Consider the following 22,779-nt stretch of genomic DNA (forward strand, 5'->3'; position numbering starts at 1 on the left):
TTTTCTTGACTAAGGCTCTGTGCGCACTGGGAAATGGAATTTCCTTGCGTAAATTCCGCATCCTCTCAAAGATTACCGCACCCGCGGTAAAAAACCGCGGGAAACCGCACCCGAAAACCGAATGCGGTTTGCCGCGGTTTGCCGCGGTTTTACCGCGGTATTATTCGCGGTATTGCCGCGGTTTTGCCGCGTGCGGGTTGGTATGTGCTTTATTGCATTCAATGCAATAAAGCACATTGAAAAAAAAAAAAGAAAAAAAAAAGTCATTTAATTCTGAGATAGTAGATAGACAGAAGAATAGATAGAGGGATAGATAGATAGACAGACAGAGGGATAGATAGATAGATGACAGATCGCTGCATTTCCCACGGTCGGCAGTGAGTTCACATTACCGGCCGTGGGAAATGACCGGTAATTACCTCTGCTGTCTGCTGCATTCAGCCTGTGTCTGTGACAGTCGCGGCTGGATGTCAGCAGTGCAGGACGCAGGAGCCGGAGCTGTGGATTATGTCGGACCTATGGACTACGCCGGAGCTTTGGTGCGGGAGGGGTTAATAAAATGGTGAACGAGGCTTGTTTGTTTTATTTAAAATAAAGGATTTTTCGGTGTCTGTGTTTTTTTCACTTTACTTACGGGTTGATCATGTCAGCTGTCACATAGACGCTGCCATGATCAAGCCTGGAGTTAATGGCGGTGGTCCCCCACCACCATTAACCCCTTGTATTACCTTGCCACCACTGCTACACGGTGGCAAGAAGAGCCGAGGACACGCCGGTATTGTCGCATAATGGATGCGACAGTGCCGGGGCAGCTGCGGCTGATATTCTCGGCTGCCGGAGGGGGAGTGAAGCGGGGGACATTAACCCTGCCCCTCTCCCTCCCCAGCCTGAGAATACCGGGCCGCCGCTGTGTGCTTACCTGGACGGTAAATATACAGCGGAGCCCACGTTCTTTTTTTTCTATATTTCCGTTTTCTTTCTATGTGTGTTCTATGTGTCTGTGATGTCTATCTGTGTCTGTGATGTCTGTGTGTGTGTGTGTGTGTGATCTGTGTGTGTTTACTCTCTGCACGGCTTCCTCTTCCTGTAATGACATCACTTCCCTGCAAAACCGCAGACAGGCGATGTACATTACCGGAGGTAAACCGCGAAATACCGCAGGGAATAACGCAGGAAAACGCAGTGAACCGCACAGAATTTGCTGCCTGCGTTATTCCCTGCGGGATTTCATGATTAACATTGAGTCAATGGAGTGAAATCCCGCAGCGATGTGCGGAAAAGAAGTGACATGCACTTGTTTTTGCTGCGGGATTCCCGCAGCAAAACATGCAGCTGTCAAAATTCCGCCCAGTGCGCACAGGATTTTTTTTCTCCATAGGATTTGCTGGTGATTCACTGCAGAGATGTTATGAACATTTTCTGCAGCGAAACATGCAGCAAATCCGCGGAAAATCCGCGGCAAAATCCGGTAAGTGCGCACATAGCCTAAAAGTCGGTAAAAAACAGACAGCACAAGATGGCTGACCAGTTTTTTTCATGGACTCATCATAGACTTACATTGCCGATTTTGAGCCAACTCTCAGATCAATATTGGACATTTTCAGGAGGAGACATAGTCAGGAGAAGGTCCGAGGTCAGAAGCCAGGAGGTAATGACAAAGTCAGGGGGTGGGCAGAGCAGTGTCAACTACAGTCCAGGGTGAGAAGCCAAGATTAGATAACTGTACACAAACGAGAGCCAAGAGCACTTACCGTGTAACCAGAAAAATTGACTGGTGACGTTCCTGGTAAGCATGCTCCCTAATGAAGCAGAGCAATCACCCAGAACGAGGAACATCTGAGAAAGCCTATCCCAGCACCAGCGTAGGACCCAGTGCTGAGAAACAACCAGTCCACAGGAGCTCAAGACAAACAGTAGAGCATCTAAACCTTCAAAACGCTCTTTGCAACGGAACAGGTAAATACCGGCTCTACAGGAGAGCATGACAGAACATAACAGAGTACAAGATACTCCGCACATCGGAACCGTGACAGCAGTGTGTTTTCACTGCTTCCAAAACGCTGCATTGTACAGTACAAGCACAGTGGATGGGATTTCTAGAAATCTTATGACAGCTGTGCTTGTTTTGCCCGCAGTATAACCTGTCCTGCGGCGCGGCTTTCTGAGCCACAGCATGTCAATTTATTGCTGCGGAGCCACGAGTTTTCTCCACAGGGAGAACAGAAAGAAAGATTGCAATGACCTGAACCCTAATCATGGGCTCCACAGGATGGCTGACACTACGTCCAGGACGAACTGTCTCCGGACTGTGTGCATGTACCCTTATAAGTATGAGTGCTATGTAAAAAACAAGGATAGCACTCCTACGCAAAAATGTGTGTGTGAATGAGCCCTTAAATGAATTAAACATGGCAGACATGCTGTCTATTTGGGAGAACCATCCACGTTCTACTATTGCCCACTGTTGTATTGTTAAGAGTCAAAGAGTCAAAGTGATTCGTGTCCGGCCGGCTAATCAAACCAAGATGCCGGTAGGTAGGAGATGGTTTTCAGGGCTCCTGTCCATCAATCAGAAATTGCTGACTTTACCGCTGGACAGAGTCCTGAAATCGATTCTTATCCACTTTCCTACAGACCTTTGCTCTCAGGTAGTACATCCTCAACTGTATTTTATCTTCATAAGGAATACAAGTTCATGTAAAATTATAAAAACTTCAAGCTCAGTTATATGTTGGTACTAGGCATCTGGAAATCCCACCCATCTGGAGAATCGGGGTTCAAAGGCTGAATAGATTTTGGCCAGGTCTTGCAATACATCTGTTTGGCCATCTGTTAATGCTTCCAAATCACCAGGTAGAACAGGTCGTTATTAGGAAACTCCAATTTTGTAGACCGTTATAAGTGCCCAATATGCCCTAAATGTCTCTCACAGAAGGGAATAGTTAAGGCTCCATTATGGGGTCATGCCTTCTGATAGAGCACTCCTACTCATCATTTGTTTTCACACTGCATTATGACCCACGTTCACTGGTCCCATCGGGGCTTCCGGCGAACCCCCCCGTAAAACGGGTTTCGGACGCATGTGCCGGTGGGGCCAATTTTGCAGACGGAGTCATCGTCTGCTCTCTCGTGCACCATTTTCGGGCGTATACGCTTTCTGGAGGAGGACACCCAGACACAGTAGACTGCGTCTGGATGTCCGGCTCCAGTAAGCGTATAAGCCCGAAAATGATGCACGACAGAGCACACGGTGACTCTATCTACACCATTATATTCAATGACTCTGTTGGCACATGCGTGCAAAACCTGTTTTGTGGGGAGTTTGAACGGAAGCCCCAAAAGGACCAGTGAACGTAGGTCATAACGCAGTGTGAAAATGATCATAGGCGATTTTCATTCTTTATTAGCAGATTCATATCTATCCATAAATGGAGGGTTTTTAACCCAAAGAGAGGCAATAGAGCAAATAGGGACCCAACATTATGAGATACGTCTTGACGTTGGCTGTTGGGCTCACATAAAACTGGCCTTTTTATATGCTAAGTATCTAATTTCTAATGTGTATTTTCATACCAGTAATGCATGTTCATATTCCTATATCCATTGATAACATCTTAGCGTTTCAGAGTGCAACTGTCTCTATTTGTTATAATATATCTCACATTCTCAAAACGACTGTTAGCACGTATTAAATATCCCTTGGCTTATAATAGCTTCATTGTATAACAGCCATGGAGATAAGATAGAATATATAGCTTGGAAAGTTTAGCAGTTTTCATCTGAAGTCAATGTAAGATGTATCGGTAGAAACCTCCTCTTTTCATATCCACACTTACTATAGCTTCTGAGCGGATCACACTAGTTGAGTATCCATCGCTAATACAAACTTTTTTCCCGATGACTCTGCAGGGCTGGAAGAAAGGTGGCTTATCATCTGCATCACCGATATCAATAATTATTAATGTTGTGGCTGTAAAACTGGGATTATCTCCGGGAAGTTCAGTATCCTAGATATAAACAGATGATGACGTGTTCAGTAGAAATACATCCAAAAGAGAGAGAAAAATGAAAAATAGTATATTAAATAAAAGACTAGTTAAGGCTACAAAGTAGTGGACAACCCCTTTAATAATACAAACTGGACCTTATACAAAGACTGTGGCTGACTTGATATGTTGATGTATACACTTACCCGTGCAGTAAGGTTCATCCGTACGTGGGGGTGGAGGTCATAATCCAGAGTTTTGTTCACGACTAATAGTGGATAGGTTATAGAAGAAAGTCTAAAATAATCAGCAGTATCCTATTATTGAGAGGAAAACATAATTAGTAAAGGGCAAAGAGTAATATAGTAATAATAAAATTAATATTTCTGATCAAAGGTCTTCCCACTAAAATAATGGATGGCAAATACCAATGTAGCACCCCTGCGGTATCAGGTGCCACAAAATGTGAACGGGGAAACCCAAACCCCAGAATATCCGTGCCAGTCAACACACCAGCACCCTCAGGCCACATATATAACCCCGATTCCAGACTGGGAGACTGCCTAACAACAGGTAAAAGGGATGGACACTTATTGGATAGTTGCCACCCAATCTGTAGGGAGAGACCCAACAAGGGGAGGGGCCAGTGGTCAGTTGGGAAGTTGGCGGGAGGAAGTAGTCAGTGAGAGTTGGGAATAGGGAGTTGTGAGGAGAGTCGGAAGTGAAGGAGAGAGGAGTGAGGAGTGAAGTAAAGAAAGGAAAAGTGTAAAGACCTGAAGTAACAACGGGACGCTGTAACAGGATTGAGGGAGTGTGGAGTAAGGAACTAGGACTCCAGGAACCTTGGGTTACCTGTGGAAGTGTAATACTCCAGGAACTGCGGGACGCCTATAGAAGTCTGGAACCTAGGCTCACAGAACTCAGCACAAGACAGGGTGCAGACCCTAGGACAGCGGGACACTTTATGGTCAACTACTCAATCTGCCAGGTGAGGGGATCTCCAGGGTCCCTCACCAACGCAAAGAGTCTGAAGCATCGGCAGCAAAGAGGGGACCGGGGATTGAACCCCTTAAATAGTCCAGGCTGCCTGCAATAGGACCAAGACTGAAACAGAGGAGTTCCCAAGTAGCTCCAGGCCTCGGGAGCCCAATACAAATGAGAGTGCACAGAGGACAGCTACCCCAGGTCACAGCTGGTACAGAGAACAAGGGGAGCGGGAACACCTGAAACCGGCACCAGCGGGTTCAAGTACAAAGCCCAAATAAAAGGCAAGTTGAAACTGCAATACCGTGTAGGCTGTACCTGTTTTCACCTCTGTACACATACACTGACTGTTTCTTACTATTGCCCACTCATCATCCACTGCTGGGTCCTAGCCCTGCTTGTGGAGGGCCCAAAACACCTAAGCTGCATTACTCCACCAGCCCCAGCAGGACCCTGCAGCGGCGGCTTCAATAACCTGGCCGCACACCGCAAATGGCGTAGTCGAAAAACTCTTATTTTCTTTTCTTTTATTTTTCTCCCATTTTTCACCCCCTTTTTATCGGACCGACCCCCCAGGATCACGGAACTGGGCATCAGCCGCGACCACGACTGATCCCCCTGAGCACCACGCACCTGAGACTGAGTACCCCACAGCCCTGGGGCACCACACCAAAATATGCACTTACGAATCTATGGGATACGTCCACCAATTTATTTAAAAAGGGATCATAATGTTAGTTAAGCATTGCAAGTTCTTCATTGATTTTCCTTGCATAGTGCCACTGTGTGTCATACAAGTGGAGCACATATCTATTACTACTAAACAGGTATATTTTATTGTTGTTCTATGCCACAGGTTAGCAACCTATGGCACATATGCTCTGTGGCACGTGTCATACTTGCCCAGTGGGGCACTATGCAAGTCAAACTTGTGTACAGCACTCATCAGATGAAGTTGTCAGGAAAGAGGGCTAGTAATCACAGAGAGATGATCTATGCCAATATACTAGAGCGAAGAGGAACAGTTTGCAGCACTCTATCGGTGAATTGCAAAGGCAAAAAAACTGAACTTGAAGAAAATTCATTAGGTAAGAAGAGACAACGTCCAAATTCCAAGTGAACAAAATAGTAAAAAGAAAAAAAGTCCCTTGATGAAGACCTTTTTTGTTACGTCGAAACATTTTTACCTTTTTATATGGCAAAATAAACTTTTGGACTATTTTTTTCACCCGGGATTTGGATGTTGTCTATTCTTACCTATTCCAATATACTGTGTTATGATCCGGAACCATGGAAGACCACCACAAATCATTGGCAAAATGTGGCAAGAGCATTGGCAACTAATCTGGCCGCCATCCCCTTACTAACCATCACAACTAGAAGTAGCCGAGGGGTGAACTAACATCCTGTGCACCGCGAACCCAGCCGGAGAACTAACTATCCTAAAGGTAGGAAAGATGAATAACTCTCTGCCTCAGAAAATAGACAAGAATAGCAAGCCCCCCACATTCAAAGACTGCGGTGATATAGAAAAAACACAATACACAGGTAGATGACAGGATTAGCAAAAGGTGAGGCCCCCGCTGACTAAAATAGGAAAGGACAGGAAAGGGACTGATGGTGGCCAGAGAAAAACCCTGCAAAATACCAACTTCCTGATAGTACAAAAAGGCCCTCAGATCGCACGATCTGAACTTCGTCCTATACCAGGTGCCCTTGTCATACCAATGAACAGAAAACAAGAATCATAAAGTCAACAAGCCACAAACACATGGACCCAAAGGAGCTATACTCCACACAGAACTGCAGGGAGTTCCTCAACAATCCACTAAGGGGGAAAATCCCTGCAAGCAAATAAATTGAAACCAACCACAGCAAATGAAAAACCCAGATAAACAAAAGAACCAGACAATAAATAAAGAGCAAGCACTTATCTGGGGAAGATGTGGTGTAGAGCAGGATTAAGCAGGCTGGAGATACCAAGAACAACTGACATCCGGCAACAGCCTGCAATCAGACCAGGATTTAAATAAGCAGAGAGTTAGCAAAGGAAACACCCACTGCACAACACACCTGGTCCAAGTCCAAACCATTCCTGGCCACCAGAGGGAGCCTCCCAGCAGCCAAAACATAACTAACATTCACAACAATACTGTCTGGCCCAGCACACTCCTCTTCATTCACAGTCCTATATTGCACAGAACATTGCTATGCTGTGTCCTTGCAACTCCAGTGGGCAGTAACTAAAAGAATGGTTTTTAACAAAAAGAAATGCAAAGTTCTACATCTGAGTAAGAAAATAAAAAAAAAAAATAGAGAGAATGGGAGGATTAGGGCTAAGCAAGAGCATGTATGAAAAAGGCTTGGGTATACTAATAGATCACAGACTGAACAGGAGTCAACAGTGTGATGCAGCAGCAAAAAAAAGGCAAACATAATTCTGGAATGTATTAATAAAGCATACAATCGAGATCACATAAAGTAATTATTGCCCTCTACTCTTCTTTGGTCAGACCTTGACTAGAATACTGTGTCCAGGTCTGGGCGCCACATTTTAAAAAGACATCAACAAACTAGAGCAAGATCAGAGAAGAGCGACCAGAATGGTCCTATGACCATGAGGTCCTGTGAGGAACGGTTACAGGATTTGGGAATGTTTAACTTGCAAAAAAGAAGATTGAGCGGAGACTTAATAGTGGTCTACAAATATCTCAAGGGCTGTCACATTGTGGAGGGATCAGCCCTATTTTCATTTGCACAAGGAAAGACTAGAAGCAATGAGATGAAACTGATTAGGAGGAGAAACAGATTAGATATTACAAAAAACCTTTTGAAAGTGAGGGTGAGCAATGAGTGGAACAGACTGCCACAAGAGGTAGTGAAATCCACTTCAATGGAAGTCTTCAAAAAGAGACTGGATAGACATCTGTGTGGGATGTTATACTGAATCCAGTATTCAGCAGGGGGTTGGACCAGATGACCCTCGATGTCTCTTCAAACTCTTACATTCTATGATTCCTCAGGGGTGGGGCTCTCTATATGTTCTCAATAGTTGCTTCTAAGTTTTTACTTAATTCTCAGCCTACTTTTTTTTTAACTTGTCACAGCTGAAACTTAAACCTGTATTACAGAAGGCAGAAAAGCTGACAGTGAGCCATAAGCTGCACCAAATATTCAAGGCATTATGCTCCTCAATTGCATGCTTCTTTACAGAGATAATGTGCCACAAAGTCTGAGTAATGTGTGTAATACATATTAGTGGTGAGCAAACACTACCATGCTCAGGCGCTCAGAACAGTTGGATGCTTGCATGGGAGTGATTCGGATACCGAGCATAATGGAAGTCAACTGGGCAGTTGATCATTTTTCCAGAAAAGTTCCCCGAAAAATGCTCGAGTCTCCCATTGATTTCCATTATACCCAGGTGCTCGAGTCACGTCCATCCAAGCATGATCCGACTGCTATTAAAGGGAACCTGTCAGGTCTCATATGCGGTCTAACCTACAAGCAGGGTGATGATTGGCCTAGAAACCCCTTCCTGCCCATCCCTGTGGTGTAATATTGTGTAATATGAATGTATAAAAAAAGTTTTATTACTTACATGTTCCCTATGTAAATAATCAGAGGGTCTAGTCCCGTGGGAGTTTCCATGCTTTCCATGGTATCATGCCCCTGTGGGTGTGATACCATGGATTTACATGAGCGACATCCCGTCAGCTCTTTGAGATGCCGTGCGTGCACGCTAGCCATTCCCGCAGCCTTGTTATCCAGGAGCTTGCTTGTTGGCTTCAGACGCGCCTTGCTTATGGTTGGAACAACAGTTGTCTTCTGAGCATGCGCAGTGCGCGTCTGAAGCTGAAAAACAAGCTCCCGGATAACAAGGCTGCAGGAATGGCAAGCGTTTACACACGGGATCTCAAAGAGCTGACGGGATGTCGCTCATGTACATCCATGGTATCACGCCCACAGGGGCATGATACCACGGAAAGCATGAAAACGCCCACGGGGTGATGCGACGCCCAGGGGACTAGACCCTCTGATCATTTACATAGGGAACATGTAAGTAGTAAAACTTTTTTTCTACATTCATATTACACAATATTACAACACAGAGATGGGTAGGAAGGGGTTACTAGGCCACACATCACCCTGCTTGTAGGTCAGAATGCATATGGGACCTGACAGGTTCCCTTTAATGAGTACCGAGCATCCGAGCATGGTAGTGCTCGCTCATCACCATGCTTTCGTATTTGCATGTACTATGTAGTGTGTGTGTGTGTGTGTGTGTGTGTGTGTGTGTAATGTGTATTTTTGTGGCAAATATGTGTATTAGAGGACCCTTAGCTGTATTTGTTCCAGCTGTGTATATGATACCGTAGTTGTTTCGGCTGTTCCTCTTTAGCTAGAGGATAGTATTTGAGTTGTGTGGATAGAATTCACCAGATATTTCTCCCCCTCCATTGCGAAGGGTATTGTAAAACTTCCCCAGCATAAATTCAGTCTGTGGATGTCATATCTACAAACCTTCTCCTTAGCTTGTGGATGAGAAAAGTAGTAATACATGTGGAGGGATCCATTAGGAAACTTGCTGTGTATCTAACGCCCATGTGAATACACCATCATCATTTCGTGTTATTTGCCATCCATATCGGATGACATACTTCAGCTTTGCCTATTTTTTCAAGACAACGCCCAGAAAAGGATTCTATTTATTGGACCTATATATCTATTCCACTATTTTCTTTAGAAAAAGATTCTCTTTAAATATCATGAAAATAGAATACAGTACTGCCAAAAATGAAATCCAAATGAAGCAAAGAGGAATAACAAATATTTCTTGTTCCACTTACTCTATCTTCAGCAATTAGCTCATAGTAGAGGGTATCCCCATCAGCATCTTCAGCTTGTATTGGACTCCCAAAGGTGCTGTTCACTGGCAGACTCTTACGACACAAAAAATAATATATTTATTATATGAAAACACGATTTCAGCATTTTTTTTTTACTGCTTGACTGGTGCTTTAAATGTAAGTCTCCTACCCCTGTCTTAAACTCACCTGTCACCATCTTCATCTGTTTCCAGCGTCACTCCGGTTGGTCTCCTGTGATTTGTGACCTGTGGGCGGCTTCAGTGTTTCATGAAGCTGGATGTCACAATTCATTACAAGTCTATAAGAGCCTCTTGGCTCTCATAGACTTGTATGAAGAGCTTGTGATGTAACGTCTGACTTCCGGACAGTCAGAAGTTACTGTCAGAAAATCGTGCCACAGGACCGGAGCGACACTGAAAAAAGGTGAAGACGCCGGTGGCTCAGTATAAGGGTATGGGCAGGGACCTTAAGTTAAAAGCACCACTCCATCACTGAATACAAACAAACAAAAAACACTGGCGTGGTGGGTTATGTGTATGATTCAGTTCCTTTTCTAACAATCCAGTGTTAATACCTCTTCTTTAAAAACTTTTGTCAGTGTCCTTCTAAAGCAATGTTTCAGTCCAGAAGGAGTCCCGATTTGTCGCTTACTACCTGTCCAGCTGGTTTGCCAACCCTCCAGAAATTCTAGGACAGTCCGTAAAAATAGTGCAATTTTTTCCTAGTCCGTAAAAAAAAAATTGAAGGCGACTGTGATTTTTTGGGAAGCTGAAGAAACTTATACATATTATTTTGACTGTAATTATCATAATTTTACAGTTCACAGTGAATGCAGCTAATGTCTTCATACCAGAATTGCAGGCTATAGACTAGTATCAATGATGATCATAAGGATTCATCAAAAAATATTGTCTATCTATGATTTTCTCACAAGATATCCAGAAAAAATAAAAAGACAAGTTGGCAACTCTGCAATCCAGACACTTATCCTTGGACAGACCTATTTTCTTGTATCTTGGATCTCCCACATACAGGGAGGTAAATAAATGCAAATGATCGTTCTGGTATTTATATGCTTTTCATTTATTTTTTATTCTTTGATATTTATCGCCTCATTGAAGCAAGCATTGCATATGTGAAAAATAATACACAGTAGATCAGAGTTGCACAACCTGAAGCCCAAGAGCCACATGCTGCCCGCAATGTCATTCAGTCTCCAGCAATCTCTAAGGCTATGTGCCCACGGGGACATTGTCCTGCGGATATATCCGCAAGACATTCCACAGGTGCTCCCAGAAATCCGCAACAGAACTTTCTCTGTTTCAATGCTGCGGATATACAGCGGAATGTCGTGCGGATATGGTGCGGGCATTCTGCATTGAGGATACAGTACCATGGCTTCGGCACTGCATCCTCAATGCAGAACAAGTGCTGCAGTGATTGGGGTGCTCATACTTACCTCCATCATGCATCACCTCGCTTTCCAGCGGCCGGGTCACGTGCAGGCCCCGCCCACCTCTTCCTTCCTGTACCTGGCTGGATCCACCACGCTGCTGCCGCTGCCGCTACACCGGACGGAGAAAGTGACTTGGGTCTCTATCAAGGCTGGTAAGTATATGGGACCCTGCGGAGAAATCTGCAACAATAATTGACATGCTGCAGATTTTTCCGCACGAAAATCCGCACGATTTCCGCTGTGGAAAAATCCGCAGCGTGGGCACAGCATTTCCCAAATGCCATAGAAATGGCTGGGGAGTAGCTGAGAAATCCGCGGCAAAATCCGCGCATTTTCCGCAGCGTGGGCACATAGCCTAAGGCCTTATGCCCACAGGGCGTTTTTACAGCGTTTTTTCTAGCGTTTTTCATTGCTTTTTTTAATCAATATCTTGTGTTCAGTTTATCAAGAGACCGTAGAGAGATCTCTCTAATGATCTTTTTACACTTAAGCTTGTGATGGTGACAAAGGAGCATCTTCTACAATAGAGGTCCCCAACCTTTCTGAGCTTGAGAGACACATTCAGGTCTGACAGAGTGTCGTGAGCCACATCCAGCTCTGAGAGAGGGTCGTGAGCCACATCCAGCTCTGAGAGAGGGTCGTGAGCCACATCCAGCTCTGAGAGAGGCTCACAAGCTACAACCAGCTCTGAGAGAAGGTCACGAGGTATATTCAGCTCTGATAGCTGGTCATGAGCCACATTCAGCTCTGAGAGGTCGTGAGCCACACAGCTCTGAGAAAGGGTTGCAAGCCACATTCAGCTCTAAGAGAGAGTCATGAGCCACATTCAGCTCTGAGAGAGTGTTGTGAGCCACTTTCAGCTCAGAGAGAAGTTTGAAAGCCACATTCAGCTTTGAGAGAGGGTTGTGAGCCACATTCAGATCTCAGAGAGGGTCACGAGCTGCGTTCAGCTCTGAGAGAGGGTCACGAGAAACATCCAGCTCTAAGAGAGAGTCACGAGCCACATTCAGCTCTCAGAGATGGTCATGAGCCACATTCAGCTCTGATAGATGGTCACGAGCCACATTCAGCTCTGAGAGAGCGTTGTGAGCCACTTTCAGCTCTGAGAGAGGTTTGCAAGCCATATTCAGCTTTAAGAGAGGGTTGTGAGCCACATTCAACTCTCAGAGAGGGTCACGAGCCACATTCAGCTCTGAGAGAGCGTTGTGAGCCACTTTCAGCTCAGAGAGAAGTTTGCAAGCTACATTCAGCTTTGAGAGAGGGTTGTGAGCCACATTCAGATCTCAGGGAGGGTCACGAGCCACGTTCAGCTCTGAGAAAGGGTCACGAGAAACATCCAGCTCTAAGAGAGAGTCACGAACCACATTCAGCTCTCAGAGATGGTCATGAGCCACATTCAGCTATGATAGATGGTCACATGTCACATTCAGCTCTGAGAGAGTGTTGTGAGCCACTTTTAGCTCTGAAAGAGGTTTGCAAGCTACATTCAGTTTTGAGAGAGAGTTTTGAGCCACATTCAGCTCTAACAGAGAGTTACGAGCCACATTCAGCTCTCAGAGAGGGTCACAAGCCACATTCAGCTCTAAGACAGGGTTGTGAGCCACATCCAGCTATGAGAGAGGGTTGTGAGCCACATTCAGTTCTCAGAGAGGGTTGTGAGCCACATTCAGCTCTGAGAGAGGGTCACGAGCCACATTCAGCTATGATAGATGGTCACATGTCACATTCAGCTCTGAGAGAGTGTTGTGAGCCACTTTCAGCTCTGAAAGAGGTTTGCAAGCTACATTCAGTTTTGAGAGAGAGTTTTGAGCCACATTCAGCTCTAACAGAGAGTTACGAGCCACATTCAGCTCTCAGAGAGGGTCACAAGCCACATTCAGCTCTAAGACAGGGTTGTGAGCCACATCCAGCTATGAGAGAGGGTTGTGAGCCACATTCAGTTCTCAGAGAGGGTTGTGAGCCACATTCAGCTCTGAGAGAGGGTCACGAGCCACATTTACCTCTGAGAGAGGATTGTGAGCCATATTCAGCTCTGAGAGAGGGTTGCAAACCACATCTAGCTCTGAGAGAGAGTTGCGAACCACATTCAGCTCTGAGAAAGGATCGCGAGCCACATTAAGCACTAAGCGAAGGTCACGAGCCACATACAGCTCTGAGAGAGGGTCACGAGCCACATTTAGCTCTGAGAGAGGGTCGTGAGCCACATTCAGCTCTCAGAGAGGGTCAAGAGCCACGTTCAGCACTGAGCGAGGGTCACGAGCCACATTCAGCTCTCAGAGATGGTCACGAGCCACATTCAGCTCTGAGAGAGCGTTGTGAGCCACTTTCAACTCTGAGAGAGGTTTGCAAGCCATATTCAGCTTTAAGAGAGGGTTGTGAGCCACATTCAACTCTCAGAGAGGGTCACGAGCCACATTCAGCTCTGAGAGAGCGTTGTGAGCCCCTTTCAGCTCAGAGAGAAGTTTGCAAGCTACATTCAGCTTTGAGAGAGGGTTGTGAGCCACATTCAGATCTCAGGGAGGGTCACGAGCCACGTTCAGCTCTGAGAGAGGGTCACGAGAAACATCCAGCTCTAAGAGAGAGTCACGAACCACATTCAGCTCTCAGAGATGGTCATGAGCCACATTCAGGTCTCAGAGATGGTCATGAGCCACATTCAGCTATGATAGATGGTCACATGTCACATTCAGCTCTGAGAGAGCGTTGTGAGCCACTTTCAGCTCTGAAAGAGGTTTGCAAGCTACATTCAGCTTTGAGAGAGAGTTGTGAGCCACATTCAGCTCTAACAGAGAGTTACGAGCCACATTCAGCTCTCAGAGAGGGTCACAAGCCACATTCAGCTCTAAGACAGGGTTGTGAGCCACATTCAGTTCTCAGAGAGGGTTGTGAGCCACATTCAGCTCTGAGAGAGGGTCACGAGCCACATTTACCTCTGAGAGAGGATTGTGAGCCATATTCAGCTCTGAGAGAGGGTTGCAAACCACATCTAGCTCTGAGAGAGAGTTGCGAACCACATTCAGCTCTGAGAAAGGATCGCGAGCCACATTAAGCACTAAGCGAAGGTCACGAGCCACATACAGCTCTGAGAGAGGGTCACGAGCCACATTTAGCTCTGAGAGAGGGTCGTGTGCCACATTCAGCTCTCAGAGAGGGTCAAGAGCCACGTTCAGCACTGAGCGAGGGTCACAAGCTACATCCAGCTCTAAGAGAGGGTCGTAAACCACATTCGGCTCTGAGAGAGGGCCATGAGTCACATTCAGCTCTGAGAGAGGGTCGTAAGCCACATTCAGCTTTGAGAGAGGGTCGCGAGCCACATTCAGCTTTGAGAGAGGGTCGTGAGCTACATCCAACTCTGAAAGAGGGTCACAAGCCACATCCAGCTGTGAGAGAGGGTCGTGAGCCACATTTAGCTCTTTGAGAATGTTGCAAGCCACATTCAGCTCCCATCCGCCTCTCAGTAGAGACACCTAGAGCCCCCATTACTGGTATAATGACAACCAAAGCTTTTGCAAAGAGATCATGTGACGCCCTGGCCTATCAGGTCATCACAGGGTATTGTGCAATCTGCCCTTCTGTACAGTATCCACCCTCCTTGGTTACGGATCCTGGTCCTTTGGTATTGCTACAGCTTAGCCAATCAAAATCCTATGAACACTTCCCACTTTAACCTACCAGACACACTATTGGGTGGCCTGAAGGGAATAGCGCCACCCAGATGGGGGGTTGGTGAGGAAAAGTGAGGAAATTGACAGTTGAGTTTAGAGAGTCAAGCTGAGGAGAGTGAAAGGAGAGGAGGTGGAGTGGTGGCTCTCGTGAGGAGAGGCCACGGAAAACAGCTCCTGTGTACTAGGTGGCAGACGTTGGTCTGGGCCTGGTAGGAGCTGGAACCCCGTTCGCAGGGAACAGTGTCAAGGGGCACGGACTGCCGAGGAGGGCGGCCGGCGGCCTTGAGCTATCACCGGGCAGGGGCCAGGGCACGACGGGGTACGTGGACCCTAGGCCTGAAAGTAGCTTCACGTGTTCCGGTAATTTCCCTGACGGGGGTGAAGACTTCAAGTGTCATCCCCAACCCGCTCCAAAATCGGGGTACTAACGCACCGATGGGATAGGACTTTCCCAATACAGTCCAAAGAAATCCTACGCGTGAACCCTGAGAGCAAGCTCACTCCGTTATATGGGTGAGCGGGACCCGAAGAGTTTTATACCAACGGGTCCAACAGAGACAGAGGTGCCAAGGACAGGGCCACAGGCTAACAGCAACACCAAGGGCATGGACCCAAGCGTGCACCCTACAAGCTACAGTGGTGCTCAGAACTCTGGTTTGCAAGCTGTCGGTGTTGTTATTCCTGGACTGAGTACACTGAAACATCCCTGTTCCTACCCCAGCGGCACCCATCACCATCCATCCGCCGGCCCCCGGGACACAAACCCCCTACCCTCGGAGGGGTTAAACATCAGGCTGCCACACCATCGTCACCGGGCTCCCCAACCGCAGCGGTGGTCCCTCACATTACCACGCACCATGGGTGGCGTCACGAACTTTACAAACCCCCTGTACATAGCCCCACTTTCCCCCGGAAACCCCTCGAGCCACTGCGGATCCGGATCCGAGCAGCGGCCGGGCCGCTGGCGTGGGAGCGGTACAATCACACTAAGGCAGTATACCAAGATCAGCTGTTCCTACCTTACCCCATTCAGATTTGCTATTTTATGTGGGGTTACTTACAAAAGTTGCCATCTGGTGACCAGCTCTTCTTAGCTGTTTGCTACACCTGGTGCTTATGCGCCAAGCTGCAAGACAGCCATGAGCCAAACATGACAGGCCCGTGACCTCTCGAGCCACAGGTTGTGGTTCGCTGATCTATGTCTAGAAAAAAAAAAGGTTTAAAGAGGTGGTCCACTACTCTGTAATAGTTTCCACATCTCTGTAAAACTGATAGGGAAGTCTTTTTCTAAATACCTTGTTCAGCCTAGTCCGCTCATACCCATGAATCGTTCCCCGGGGCTCCCTGACCTCTGGGATCCGGTGATGTCACATCAACTTCCAGGCATCACAGCCTATCATCACTTAGCTCTGCAGCAAAGGAGAGAGCACGCGACATGCTGGGCTGTGATGAAACTCCGCCCACAACCCAGTCACTCATAGCGATGTGTGCTGCTGCAGGAACGACGAACAACATTGTACCTGCAGCAGCAACGATATTTGGAAAAGGTGCGACGTGTCAACGAGCAACGATTTTTCACGTTTTTGCGCTCGTTGATTGTCACTCCTTGGTGTCACACGCTGCGATATTGCTAACGACACCGGATGTGCGTCACTAACGACGTGACCCCGACGATATATCGTTAGCGATGTCGCAGCGTGTAAAGCACCCTTTAGTTGCTGTTTAAAACATATAGAAAAACTGCACCAAAACCTCCCCCAATTGAAAAGCTGTAGAGTATCAAAAACAGCTCCTCACCGCTTGTACTTTTTTGTAAAAATGTTTCAATGGTTCTAACATGGAAGAAGCTTTTATAACTACTAACCTCAAGAATTTGGAAAGAATAGCTTGTTTCCTTGAATATTGGTTCATTGTCATTAACATTAATAATTTGCACAAAAATAGTTTCTCCAAGAACCTGAAAAAAAAAATACTAAGTTTATTGTTTGCAGCCAAATTACTATTACAGTTTGTGCGCTCTTGGGTTTTTTTCTGAGCTTTTTTCTGCATGAAAAGTAGAGAATATGGCCTTAGTGTATTTTTGTTGCATTATCTTGTGTGTTCTTTCCCTGCTAATTAATTTTTATCTCATAGTGGAAAGACTGCAGTAACAACAGCGAAACATCTGACCTGCTGCGTTTTTTTTAACTGCACCATTAGTCAAAGAAGCAAGAAATAAAATTGCACTATGTGAATGAGATTTTTTTTAAATCTTTATTTTGCAGTTATGTTAAAAATTCTGCTTTTTTTCTGCTATATTGTGTTTTTACTGCATTTTTTGCTGCATGTTTTTCCTTACATAGCTTTTCCGTGAAGATTTGTAATAGCATTTTCATGTGTTTTTAGTGCAGAAATGCAGAAATGCTGCACTTAAAGGGAACGTGTCACCAAATTTGGCCCCTATAAGCTGCGGCCACCACCAGTAGGCTCTTATATACAGCAATCTAGAATACAGTATGTGTCCAGGTCATAGAATGTAAAAAAGATCATTATTATATTCACCTGGGGGGCAGTCCGGTCCTATGAGTGTCACTGCTCTGCAGTCTTATGCCTCCTCTCTGTTGGGATGGCCGTCCTCGTCCTTCGCAGGCTCTTGTGGATGACGCAACATACATCATCCACCCAGGCTCTCATTGTATTCCTCTACAGGCGCACTTTGATCTATCCTGCTGAGGGAAGATCAAAGAATTGCAGTGCACATGTGCGGACAATCTTTAACCTTTCCTCACGCTTGCGCATTACAGTACTTTGATCTGCCCTGAGAAGGGCAGATAAAAGTGCGCCTGCACAGGACGCAAGGCTGGCAAGTGTGGATGACATAAGACTCGTCATTCACAGGTCGACATTGCACAGGTTGACATTGTCACACAGGTCGACATTGCAGTCCTGCGCATGCGCACTTTAATCTGCCTGCTGAGGCAGATCAAAGTACTGTAATGCGCAGGCACGAAGAAAGGTTAAAGACCGGTCGTGCATGCGCATTACAGTACTTTGCTCTGCCCTCAGCAAGGCAGATCAAATTGCGCCTGCGCAGGAGCGTAATGCCGGCTCATGTGAATGATGTAGGACGCGTCATCCACATGGGCCAGCGAAGAAGGAGGACGGCCAACACAGCAGAGAGGAGGCGCCAGACCGGAGATCAGCAACACCTATTGGACCGCCCCCTAGGTGAGTATAATAAAAGTATTTTTTACATTCTACAGTGCAGCCTGGGCTCTTCTATACAGTATTCTGGAATGCTGTATAGAAGAGCTCACTGGTGGTGGCCACAGCGTATAGTCACCAAATCTGGTGACAGTTTCCCTTTAAAAACACAATTCTGTAATTTACATTTTTTTTTTCAGGCTCCGCATAGAAGCCTATAAGGAAAAAAGAACCAGAAAGTGCAGTCTTTAAACGCACAGTTAGTAGGAGCTGTAAGGAAATCACATCCACTTTGCTTAAACTGTTAAATGCATATTTTTTGCACAAAAAATGGAGTGGGGAAAAAAAACATCATTTGTGCTTTGTAAAAACATGGTATTACATAATACAAAGCCTATGCGGACAAACACACACAGAAAGAGAAAGCGCGACATCACATACAGATAAACTGGGGGATGATACTCACAGTCTGGGAACCTTTTTTGCAGATAAGAGTGACCACTATGATTGTTTGTTCCTGGTAATAGAAAGTTATATATTATTTATTAATGTCAGCAGGTTTTTGCTATTTATTCTTAGAGCAGCATAATATAGAAGTGACCCTGATTTCAGGGATGTGTCAGTTATTTGGCTGCCTGCTGTAGTTTTGATACAATCAGTGTTTTACCAGCGGGAGATTATCAATGCCTGACTAGGGCCCTGATTCTAATGTTGTGTCACTTAGTTGGCTGCTTAATACAATTTTGATGAAATAACAGTTTTATCAGCAGGAGATTATCATTAGAGGACTAGTAAAAGGTATTTCTTTATGTTCATGAACTCTGTACAACCCTGCTCCACCAATGATCAGTAGATTTCTATACACTGTGTATATGCAGAAAGATGCAAATTTGCGGGATGGCAGGATTATACAGAGCTCAGCATTCAGAGAAGTAGTAGACATGCAACAGAGAAAACAGTGTCTCAAGTGTGCCTGATGTGACCTCGGGGGGATCTGAGATCAGAAGGTCAAAGCCTTTAGTAGATTTCAAATCCTCCTTAGAGCCCACTCGTCGTGTATCCTGGTTAGGAGCTTATTTCATTACATTTGGTGCTGAAAGAGTTAAGGTTCCTTTCTATCCTGCTGTGATTGACATGTAGTTGTTAATCTCAGCTGCAGCCACTCCCTTCCTTCCACTACATAAACCTACTCCTTATTCTCTCCTATGCCGGCTATAGTTCATTCTATGCTGACCCATAAAGGAGCTGTCTCTGGAGAAAGCTGTGGTAATTTTTCCAGTAGCTGCAGTGAAATTCCTGTCTGGAGAAGAATTGGAGTTTTTCTTGAATTTATATCACTTGTTTGTCCCCTTTCCCTCAAGTTGTCTTTACATTAGCATTAAGACTTGTGTCTTGCTGCGCCATGGTTAGTCCAGGGTAAACCAAGGCCTAGGCACGTGATCATGCATGGGGGGATAGGACTCATCTAGAGGCATTAAGGAGCTTAGGGACCAGCCACAGGGGAGTGAGGTGGTGGCCCCTCTCTCCTCTCCCTCTCATCAGGACCTTCCTTTACTTCTTCCCTAGTTTACTCCTCCTCTTCTGCCCATACCAAGCTCCGGCGTGACGTACTGACACGATCTTCTCTGCCTGAGAGTTTTTGACAACATAGGTAAGGATAGTTAACCTCGGGGAGATCAACATCCAAAACATGGTATCCATCCACAGACAGCTGTTTCGGGGTATTTGCCCTTCATCAGTGTGGAGTAGGAAACTGGCTAGTGGGAGCAATGCCTAGTAGAAGACTACATAGGTAAGTATGGTTAACCTCGTGGAGATCAACATCCAACACCGCGTAGACACCATCACGTGTTTCTCAACGCAGTGACACTAGAACAAGGCCCCCTGGGAAAATATGCAAAACAAGAATGCCGCGGAGACACCATCACATGTTTCTCAACGCTGGCAGGAAACTAGCCAGGTCTTTTACCGGGAAGGAACAACCACGGGAAGAGCAGTCTCCAGTCAAGGAAACCGCCTATACCAAAACATGGTATCCATCTCCCAGCTATCCAGCTCCCACTAGCCAGCTTCCTACTCCACACTGATGAGGGTCAAATACCCCGAAACAGCTGTCTGTGGATGGATACCATGTTTTGGTATAGGTGGTTTCCTTGACTGGAGACAGCCCTTCCCGTGGTTGTTCCTTCCCAGTGAAAGACCTGGCTGGTTTCCTGTCATTGTTGAAAAACATGTGATGGTGTCTCCGCGGCATTCTTGTTTTGAGAGTTTTTGACAGGCTCAGGCCACACACTTTAAACGGGTTTTGTTTCTTTTGACACATGAGGGCTTACTTTCAGTTTTGCTGAGGCAGCAGACTCTGCAAGGCAGCTCAGCTGTTCCTGCTGATGTCCACTTCCAGCCTGGATAAAAAAAAACTCTGCTTCCAGCAGGGTGTGCCGGTTATTCAGGATCATTGTGGAGCTGAGCTCGGAGGTGGACGGACGTATTCTTTGCTGCTCCTTTTATCTGGTGTTTTGTTGTGTGGAAGTTATCCCTGGTGTTGGAACTTTCCCCTTACCCTCCTCGGTACCTGTTCCCCCCCATGTGTTTCCCCTGTTGTTTAAGAGTTGTTGTTACCCCCTGTCTGTTGTTTGTTTAGGTGGGTTTTTTTGGGGATCCCTGACCTGGTCTTTCCCCTTGGGTGGTGGGTGTGGAGGGGACAGTGTAGAACGGCTAAGGAGGGCAGTGTTATTCGTGTGTACAAGGGATACCAGGCCTCAGTGCAGCCGCTTGGTAACCCCTTGCCTCCCGGTCACCGCTGAAGTATACGGATGGCTTTGCCGTAGTCCATTCTTCAATCCATTCTCTCTCTGAGACAATGAAGTATACACCAGAGTATTTTTTTTCAACAACGCAACTTTGCTATTCTTCTTTACAGTATCAGTCTTCACTTACACTACACGGGCACTGCTTCTGGTCTCAATGGGGTTCCCTCCAGACTCCATTTCCATATATAAATTGACGGCTGACTGCTTTTCCTGGCACCTAGGCTCTATTAGATACCACTTGGCTCCTCATTGTCCCATCTGACGATTCAAATAGTCCTTAAGCATATTCATCCCACCCACAGGGATTAGCTTATACTTTGAAAGGGCTACATGCGACAGCACTCCTTTGTTTGTGCTTTAGGCAAGGACCTATCCTTCTCAGACAACGGCCTACTGACCTTCGGTCTCGCAGGAGATTTCTCTGGGTTTTCATATCGAGTAAAGAAATGGACGCCTCTCCGACAGATCAGACTAAACCCTGCGTCTGGGGATGCAATTCCACAGTCCACATGAGAGCAGGACCCCGCGTGTTCGGGATCAAAGGGTTGACCCTTAGGATCGCTAGTCAGTACAGTAGTATGGCCTCTTCTTTCTATCTTCTCCTGGACACTCTCCTACCCTCCTTCTATATCCTGTACTATTTTTATCCTATCCTCCTCCTTTCTCTTAACCCATTGTTTACCTAATCAGGTGCTAGGGTGGCCGTCACAAACCCACACTGCCACCTGATCGCCATTTATAAAATACACATACAGTTTACTACAGCAGATAAACCCATTTGATGTGTCGGCTACTTCTGCAGGAGGGTGTCGTAGCCTTAACCCCCCTACAGCCAGGACAGGAGATAGGGAGAGGTCGGGGGCTCAGACGTCGCTACCTTCAAGCATAATTCTGGGTTGAGTGCAAGCCCAGGGTACCTCCCTGGCTTGAAGGTAAGTGGCAGGGACCCTCGTTCCCCTCACTCTCCTAATCCCATCACAAAAGTCATGACATGTACAGTGATTTTATCAAAATGACAGCAAGCAGCTCAATAAGTGACCCACCGCTGGAATCAAGGTCTCTGCCCCTACGTTATGTTGCTCTCAGATGAGGTAGCAAAAACTTTTGACAAATTCTCTTTAACTCATGTTTTTATTGTCCTATATTATAACAGGAGGTGCACTTTATCAGCGATCCTAAATTCCTTTCCACATTTTACCTATGCATTTACTATCGTTCAAACTCCAATTCATAAAGTAATTGGAATACCAGCTCTATCAGCCACATGGGAGTGGTTCAGGGATGTTTATTCCACTGCAACATTTTGAGTATTGCACCACCATACTATAAAACAGTGTAAATAAAATTCAAGCCGTTATTTATGCCCTGGCCACCAAGGGAAGCTAAACTTCTGCCCCTGGATCATTACACACCAACACTGACTTACCTCATAGTCCACTTCTTCAGCTAAGACCAGATTTGTTCCAATTACTCCAAATTGTCTTACGTCAGAGTCCGCCGTATGCCCTTCATCAATAATTAATGTTGTTACTATTGTACCCGGTCTTGAATCTTCACGAACACTTGGATTTGGAGTAGCAGATCTACAAGCTGGAGAAAATACAATAATATATTATGGGAGATCCTGGGTTTCTGCGAGTCCGCCCATTACTAGACCTGTTACCACCCCCTTGGATGACCATATGGGGTGCATAGCTATCACCATAAGGCTACAAATATTATGGCTGGTAAGATTTCAGCATTCTCGGGATCCCTTTAATTGTGGACCTTCATCAGATCAACAGATAAAACATAAAACAAATATAAAACAAAATATAAAATTGC

General features: G+C 45.9%; 1 protein-coding gene across 10 annotated transcripts in view; it reads right to left on the reverse strand.

Moving 5' to 3' along the window:
- Positions 1–22,779, reverse strand: part of CDHR5 (cadherin related family member 5) — a 101,909-nt gene that overhangs the window by 57,353 nt on the left and 21,777 nt on the right. For all 10 annotated transcript variants that reach the window (XM_075326865.1, XM_075326864.1, XM_075326863.1 and 7 more), the window contains exons 2-7: positions 22,382–22,545; positions 18,612–18,662; positions 16,827–16,919; positions 9,821–9,913; positions 4,193–4,303; positions 3,837–4,007 (exon numbers count right to left, since the gene is read on the reverse strand). In XM_075326865.1, the coding sequence (XP_075182980.1) occupies positions 3,837–4,007; positions 4,193–4,303; positions 9,821–9,913; positions 16,827–16,919; positions 18,612–18,662; positions 22,382–22,545 (683 nt within the window). The remainder of the gene's footprint in view (positions 1–3,836; positions 4,008–4,192; positions 4,304–9,820; positions 9,914–16,826; positions 16,920–18,611; positions 18,663–22,381; positions 22,546–22,779) is intronic.

This window comes from Anomaloglossus baeobatrachus, chromosome 10 (assembly GCF_048569485.1).
Source record: "Anomaloglossus baeobatrachus isolate aAnoBae1 chromosome 10, aAnoBae1.hap1, whole genome shotgun sequence".
In the NCBI taxonomy this organism is placed as follows: domain Eukaryota; kingdom Metazoa; phylum Chordata; class Amphibia; order Anura; family Aromobatidae; genus Anomaloglossus; species Anomaloglossus baeobatrachus.